The sequence below is a fragment of the Moschus berezovskii genome, chromosome 14 (genome assembly GCF_049115385.1).
Source record: "Moschus berezovskii isolate FMDL1 chromosome 14, NW_MosBer_1.0, whole genome shotgun sequence".
Lineage (NCBI taxonomy): Eukaryota > Metazoa > Chordata > Mammalia > Artiodactyla > Moschidae > Moschus > Moschus berezovskii.
Window position 1 is genome coordinate 80,970,743 of NC_142473.1, and position 7,203 is coordinate 80,977,945.

At 57.2% G+C, this 7,203-nt stretch overlaps 1 protein-coding gene across 8 annotated transcripts in view; it reads left to right on the plus strand.

Annotated features, from left to right (window-relative positions):
• Positions 1-5,321, plus strand: part of ATG13 (autophagy related 13) — a 47,612-nt gene extending 42,291 nt beyond the window's left edge. For 6 of the 8 annotated variants that reach the window (XM_055423959.2, XM_055423967.2, XM_055423962.2 and 3 more), the window contains 4 exons: positions 431-508; positions 674-790; positions 1,286-1,414; positions 3,138-5,321. In XM_055423959.2, the coding sequence (XP_055279934.1) occupies positions 431-508; positions 674-790; positions 1,286-1,414; positions 3,138-3,215 (402 nt within the window). In that variant the 3' untranslated portion in view covers positions 3,216-5,321. The remainder of the gene's footprint in view (positions 1-430; positions 509-673; positions 791-1,285; positions 1,415-3,137) is intronic. The other 2 variants (XM_055423964.2, XM_055423968.2) reach the window with 1 other exon arrangement.
• Positions 5,322-7,203: the final 1,882 nt, after the last annotated feature.

Consider the following 7,203-nt stretch of genomic DNA (forward strand, 5'->3'; position numbering starts at 1 on the left):
GTGCAAATGGTGTGGGTGTGGGTGTGGATTAATAACCTGTGACATCACTCCAGAAACGTTACGCACCGTTGCCCTGCGGTCTCACAGGAGAGGAGACCACGCCGTTTAGTACACACGTTACACTGCAGGGTCATCGCCTGAGCCTCACTTGAGACAGGAAGGTCTCCTCAGCTCCGCCAGTGAGGAACACTTGTTACTGAACTGCTGTGGGTCAGGCTTCCAGAGCTGAATTCCAGGGTCTGGATGCTGTGGGCACGTGGTGGGAAGCAGGGGAGACTGGAGGAGTCTCCAGCAAGACAGGAGCCTGAGGGTGGCACGGTCAGCTGAAGCGTGTGAACCTGCTGGACGGCCCCCATCTTCTGGCAGCCCCGAAGGAGGCAGAGGGACCGGGAAAAGGGGAGCGCTGATACTTTCTCCCGCGTCTCTCCAGGTGACCCTGACCAGTTTGGACGTTCCCTTTGCCATGTTTGCTCCCAAGAACCTGGAGCTGGAGGATGCGGATCCCATGGTGAGTCCGTCGCTGAGTGAAGTTTGCAGGGAGACAGCGCCACAGTGGCCGTCCTTCTTGGTGGGCCACTCACTGTGCCTCCACGGGCTGCTCGCCACGCCCTTGGCTCATGGTCTGCAGCCAGTGCCCAGGACCAGCCCCTGCCTCCGCCTTGTTCTGAAACAGGTGAATCCGCCAGATTCCCCAGAGACCACGTCTCCTCTCCAGGGCAGCCTGCACTCTGACGGTTCCAGCGGGGGCAGCAGCGGCCACACCCAGGACGACTTCGTCATGATCGACTTTGTAAGTTGCCAGCATCTTCCTTGCCCGTTGCTGCTTCAGGGGCAGTAAACCTAAAGGTGTCTGTTGAGCCTGAATAGGCCTTCGGGGGTCAGATGGGCTGATCCAGACGGGGGAAGGGACTGTGGTTGCCGGCTGTGCACTTTACGTGGGGAACCTGCCCTTACACGCCGCTTGGGGAGACGCGTGGAGGCCCACGGGCAGCAGGGCGTTTTGTGCCACATCTTTGATTGAAATTCACCTCGAACGGGGATTGGATTGTCCTGTGGGACCTGCGCAGGTCCTATTCATGAGTGGATAGCCCTTTGCTAAAGAGAGGAATGTGAAGGAAGGGGACAGAAAACTGTAAAGATTCCACGAAGGTCAGCCTGGAGGAGCCCTTTCTTTTCTAATTGCTGAAAGGGAAGAGGGTTGTTGATAGTTAAGCCCTTCTGATTTTCCGCTGTGGTTTAAGGCAAGCTAAACTTGAGTCGGCCATGTTTTTTTCTTTTGTTTAAGAAACCAGCTTTTTCTAAAGACGACATTCTTCCGATGGACTTGGGGACCTTCTATCGTGAATTTCAGAACCCCCCGCAGCTGAGCAGCCTCACCATCGATATCGGGGCCCAGTCCATGGCCGAGGACTTGGTACGGAAACCCCTTGCCCCATCACAGCTCATCCTCTGGCCTCCCTTCCTCCTTCCATGGTCATTCCTGCTCCACAGGCCTGGAGATTTCTTCCAGCTACTCCCCCACGCCCACACCTCCCATCTTGCGGTCGCAGGACAAGGCGGTTAAACCATTACCTTCCTGCGATCACGCTTGAGATTTGCATTGCGCCCCGCAGTCATTATCTTGAATTTGCTTATTTCCTCCTTTTCTCTGCACCCTCGGCCCAGCAGTTCTCACACTCTGCTGCTGTCTGCCTGATGCCCTCTACTTGCTGAGGCCACTCAGCCAGGCTGCTCAGCAGCTCTTGCCATCAGCTGTTCAGCTTGCAGGCAGGTGCCAGCGACACGGGGCAGGAGCAGCAGGAGGACCCGAGTGCTGGAGTTTGTGCCCTTTCCTCACTCATTCCCTTGTTCCGTGTTCAGCCTGATGTCCTGATACTGACTGTAATGACCACATCTGCATTTAGGGTGTTTTCTATTTCCTGTCCTCAGCGGGCACAGGAGTGTCTGGCACAGCCACAGATCCAGGGTGCCCCATGCCACGATATGTTGGGGTCCCTCTGCCTGAGGTGGAAATGTCACCTCCTATGCTGAAATCAGGAGTGGCTCTAGGAATAGGCATCTTGGCTCAACTGCCCTTGATTTGCCTTAAACAGAAAAGCCTGCTCGGTAATGATAATATAGCAAAAATGTCATTATTAACATTTATTGAAGCTTTCTAGGTGCCAAGCATTTTTTAAGTGCTTTCCATGCATCTTCAGTGACCCCAAGAGGTAGGTTTTCTTATTATTCTAGTTTACAGATGAGAAGAATGACGTTGGGAACAAATAACTTGCTGGTAATTACACTGAGCCAGCAAAAGTTTGACCCCTGAGAGTCAGGCTTCCGATTTTAGGCTTTTAATTGACTCTCTGGACTCATTTGAAATTTGCTTGGAAGGAGCCAGAGTCTGAAAGCTCTTAAGAGGAAGCTGCAGCCGGCCCTGGCCAGTTGCCCCGGCCCCCCGAACCCACCTGGGCAGCCAGCGTGTCTGCGCTGCTTCCGAAGTGCTGCGGCTCCAGGTGCCCGCCATCTGGCAGAGAGTCCTCTGTGGGGGTAAACTCTGCCGACACATCCTCGGCAGTGGGGCCAGACCACCTGCTTAGGGCCAGGCTTTAGTTAATGGTTGAGACCTGCGGGCAGTTACGCTCCTCCTGTTTCTGCCTCGTTTTCGTTGTTCTCTCTCAACACCCCCCAACCCATCCTCTTCTCAGCTGGTATAAAGATGCAGACTTCCAGGCCTGCCACCGACCTGCCGGGTCAGAACCTCCTGAGGGTGTGGCTGGGACTGCCTGGTGTGTGTGCCCCCACGGGACTCTGCTGCCGGCCCAGCGCAGGCTGTGAAGATAGCGTTCGCTTTCTGAACCTGTAGGGCTCTAAACCCACTGTCGTAGTCTAATGTCAGTCTAATCTGTGCAAGAGAGATTTCACGTTGGATTTCTCTGTGTTGTCCCATTGTGGGCGTGGCCCTTTTCCATCTCATCGCGTGTGGCCAGCCTGGATTCTCTAGGCTTTTCTGTCTCCCTCCCCAGCCGCCTGCTCAGCTGCTTGGCAACCCAGCCCTGCGGAGCCGGACTCTGCACCCTGCTCCCTGCGGCCCCGGCTGACGGCTGGCTTCCCGGCCTACTGAGTAAGCAGCTCTCTCTCCCTTCCCTGCACAGGACTCACTCCCAGAGAAGCTGGCTGTGCACGAGAAGAATGTCCGAGAATTTGACGCCTTTGTAGAAACCCTGCAGTAAAGTTGGTGTCCTTGAGTCCCAGCAGCATCCCCTTCTTGTGGCCCCGGGAGACAGAGCGCCTCCCCCTCGTCGGCTGCTCCCACCCCTTGTCCTGCTGCAGGCCAGGCGGACGGGAGGCTGGTCCCCTCGGGGGACCCGGAAGTCCCTGCTCTGGCACCTCCCGGAGGCCAGTGGCAGCAGCGAAGGCCCCCTCTGCCCACCCTCAGCAGGCCTTCTGCTCACGCTGGGAGGCCGTCCTCCCGCTTCTTCCACCAGCCCCCCGCCCCGGGTCTGCCCAGCAGCTGGCCATTCGCCAGGCGACATTCCAGCTGGTAGCCCCGAGGCTGGAGCGGAGGCAGGAGGTGGAAGGGGCCGTGCTGGGAGGAGGAGGCAGGAAGCCCGCCTTCAGGGCCTTTTCCTCTTCTGGCATCTTCTTCCTCTCTCTCGTCCTCCCTCTCTCTGTTCCGGGCCTGTATTGTTGGCAGTGTGGTGGGCTTCCCGCCCCAGGTGATGAGAACTCTAAAGTCAGCCTGCACCCGGAAGCTTGGCCTGCCCATCTGAGCAGCCCTGGAGGCTGTCTGCCCAGCCGTGTGGAAGCAGAGTCCTGCGTCTCTAGGAGTTGTCACTGGAGTCACAGCGCAGGTTCTCCTTTCTTCTCCCCTCTCCCCCCGTTACAGGACACAGTCACTATTTATTACTTTTAGAGAAATCAGATATTTTCTAGAGAGAACATGTTTGAGGTTAGACGTCTTCACTTGTGAAGGTTGGAGGGCCCCCAGGGCAGTGCCTCTTCCTCTAGAGGCTCCTCAGACTCGGGGCTGCTGCTTTCAGACCTTCCTTCCCAGGTGTAGAAGGTGGGATCCCAGAACAGAGCTGGCCAGGGGGAGCCACAGAGCCTCCCAGAAATGCTTCATTTGAACTGATAGCTGACCACAGACTCTACCTTAGACACGTACATATTCCTGGGGAGAACCTTCAATCTCCCGGCTTCTCCAGAGAGACCAACCATGTCCTGGCAGCCCAGGGAGTCTTGGATTCAAAATGTGATGACTCACCAGGGTCATGCCACTGGTAGCGACCACGGGGTACTGTGTGTGTCCCCCACTATGGCCCTGGGGAAGGCTGGGCATGCCCGTACTGTTCTGGTTTCTCAGGGTGGGGTCACGAGCCTTCTCCCCCTTCCACCTGGGCCGGGCCACCAGCTCTCTTTAACCCCAGGGTCTGTACCCTGCTCTGAGGTTTGCTAGTTGGATCGATTCCTTGTTGAGAAACCAAAGCTGGGCATTCAGTTGACTTAACCCTTCAGGTATTGTTACCCGAGTCGGCCAAGGGCCCAGTCTCACCCACTGACTGTCTGTTCCTCGTCACCTCACCTGTAGCCCCGTCTGAGGAAGGGTGGGTGCGCCGCACCTGCCGCGGCCACCTGGGTGTTCGTTGGCAGAAGCTGTTGTGCAGCAGAGCAGGCAGCCCTCCGTTGCTTGTTAGTGGCTGCAGGGGCGGTGGCCCCACCGTCGAGGCTGATCTGAGCGCTGGGGTCAGCCCTGTCCCCGCCTCCGTGGGGCTGAGCCCAGCCTTGTGTGCACCGCTGCTGTCACAAAGGCGTGTTCCTCGCGGTGGCATCCAGCTGGCCCTCCTGGTGTGGGGCCGAGCACACCTGTGGCCTGCCACACCAATCCCGGTTTACCCCCCAGGGCCCAGCACCGAGGAGGGTGAGGCCCTGGTAAGTTATGGATGCTCCCCACTCCCACCTCAGCCTCTCAGCCCTCCTTCCAAGGCCAAGCAGGGGAAGACCTCTGAGCCAGTGTCCTCTTTGAACTGTTGGCCTCTGCAGGCAGCAGCCTTTCTTCAGGACCCCTTCCATGAGAGGCCAGGGGGGCTGAGCCCGGACTGGGAGCCGAGCCTGGGAGGAGTAGGGCAACCGTCAAGGCCAGCCCTTGTCCCTCAGCCTTGTGCAGTGGCAGGTATGAGCCCCAGACGACTTCCATAGCACCCCCGACAGGGCTGGGACCAGTCGCGTCTCCAGCGGGGAGAGCCCCTCCCCGCCTCCAGCCGACTCCGTTTGGAAATACTAAGCTATTACTTTACAATGTATTCAAGAGATTTCCAATAAACTTTTTCTGTACTTTATCGCCTCCTGTCCTGCAAGCTGTCAAAAAACCTACCCTCTTCCTCCCACGTCACACAGCCCCGGGTCGCTGATAGGCTCCGGGGAGGGAGGAGAAGTGCCACTTGAGGCACAGGACGGGTGAGCCTGACCGGCGGCGGGGTCCTGGGCTGGTCAGGAAATCTCGTTTTCTTTTTTTTGGTCGCACCGTGGGGCACGTAGGATCTCAGTTCCCTGACTGGGGGTCGAATCCACGCCCCCCTGCAGTGGGAGCTGGTAGTCTTAACCACTGGGTCACCAGGGAGGTCCCAGGAAACCCCTCTTAGAGCCTCGTTTTCCTTGTCTGCCCATTTCAGGGGTTGTGTATGAGTAATGTGGGACAGGTGTTCAGTGAGGTGACGCGTGTGACGGAGACATGCGTGTGAAGTAAAGCCCTCCGGACATCTTCGGCTCCTCCTGACCTCACCGGTTCCCTACTCACCCCGGGCACCAGCCTTGGGCTCAGAGGGAAAGACAGCAAAAGACAGCTGGCAGTGCTCTTGTCCTATTTCCAGAGAGACCAGGCAGGGGGCGGGGGACTCCCCAAACCACTGGGATGTTTGCTGATCTGGTGTGAGGGGCTGTGGCTGAGCAAACCAGACGGAAGGAGAGGGGCTGAGTCCAGGGCCCAGGCAGTTGTGTTGCACTGCCCCGATCTGACACACAGCTGGCCCCAGGGCAAAGGAGAAGAGCCCTGCGGTGTTATTCCTGCCTGGCCCCCTGGGAGCTACCCCAGCCCTCAGCCAAGCCAGCTCCTTCCTCTGTTCTGCCTGTGGTAGGAGAGGGAGCAGAAGGTGGAGCTGCCGATACACCCAGGCAAGTGCTGTCTTGGTTGCCTCCCACGCCCTTCTGGCTGAAGCCAGGCCCCAGGGGAGAAGAGGGCAGGTTAGAAAATTCTAAATTCAGCTCAAAGGGCTGAGAAGGATGGGCCCGCCCACTGCCGCCACTTTGAGCCCTAGAGCTCTTGCTAGTTAGCGAACTGCATGTTATGTTGCCCATGACACCTGACCACGCATGCGTCCCACCCCGGGGTCAGAAACGGTGGTTAAGACTGTCCTTGGAGTCCTCACTTTCAACTGGGGTCACCCCCACCCTCCGTAAAGCAAAGTATTGGACTGCCCCACCTCTGGTAGCGTCCTGCTCCTTTAAAGCACGTCCCTATGCTCTGCCCCAGGGACCCACCACTGCCAAGGCAGGGGTAAACTGGCTTTTGAGTCACTCAGCAGAGGCCCCTGCCAGAGCCCAACCCAAACAAACAGCTGTCTCCAGACCGCCTGCCTCATCGTTTCCTTGGGTCAGTGCCCCTCTGTTCCAAATAGTCACCCAACTTATAGTTGGGCAGACCCAGGGAGACAGGCGGCCGGCAACTTCTGTTTGAGCTACCTGGACAAAGGGGGCAGGCTGAGGGGACTGGCTTCCTGGAGCTCAGCGCCTCAATGTTCACAACCATTGCCTTGATCGTACAGCTTTGGCCCGCCTTCCTCCGCCAAATCAAGCAATGAGGAGATAGATCAGTCCTGACCGAGGCCACCGTACCCTCCTGATTGCAATCAGCCAGCAAGCAGCTAACAGCTGGAACTTGGCCACTGTGCCAAGTGAAACTCCGGCCTGTGCTCCCTGTGACATACCTTTTTTTTTTTTTAATTGTGGTAAAATACATAAAACATAAATTTGACCATCTTAACCTTTTGTTTTTTTTAAATATTAATTTTGCAGCACCGGGTCTTAGTTGTGGCAGGTGGGATCTTTTAGTTACAGAGTGTGAACCCAGTTGCAGCCGGTGGGATCTAGTTCCCTGACCAGAGATGGAACCCAAGCCCCCTGCGTTAGAAGTATGAAGTCTTAGCTATTGGAGCACCAGGAAGT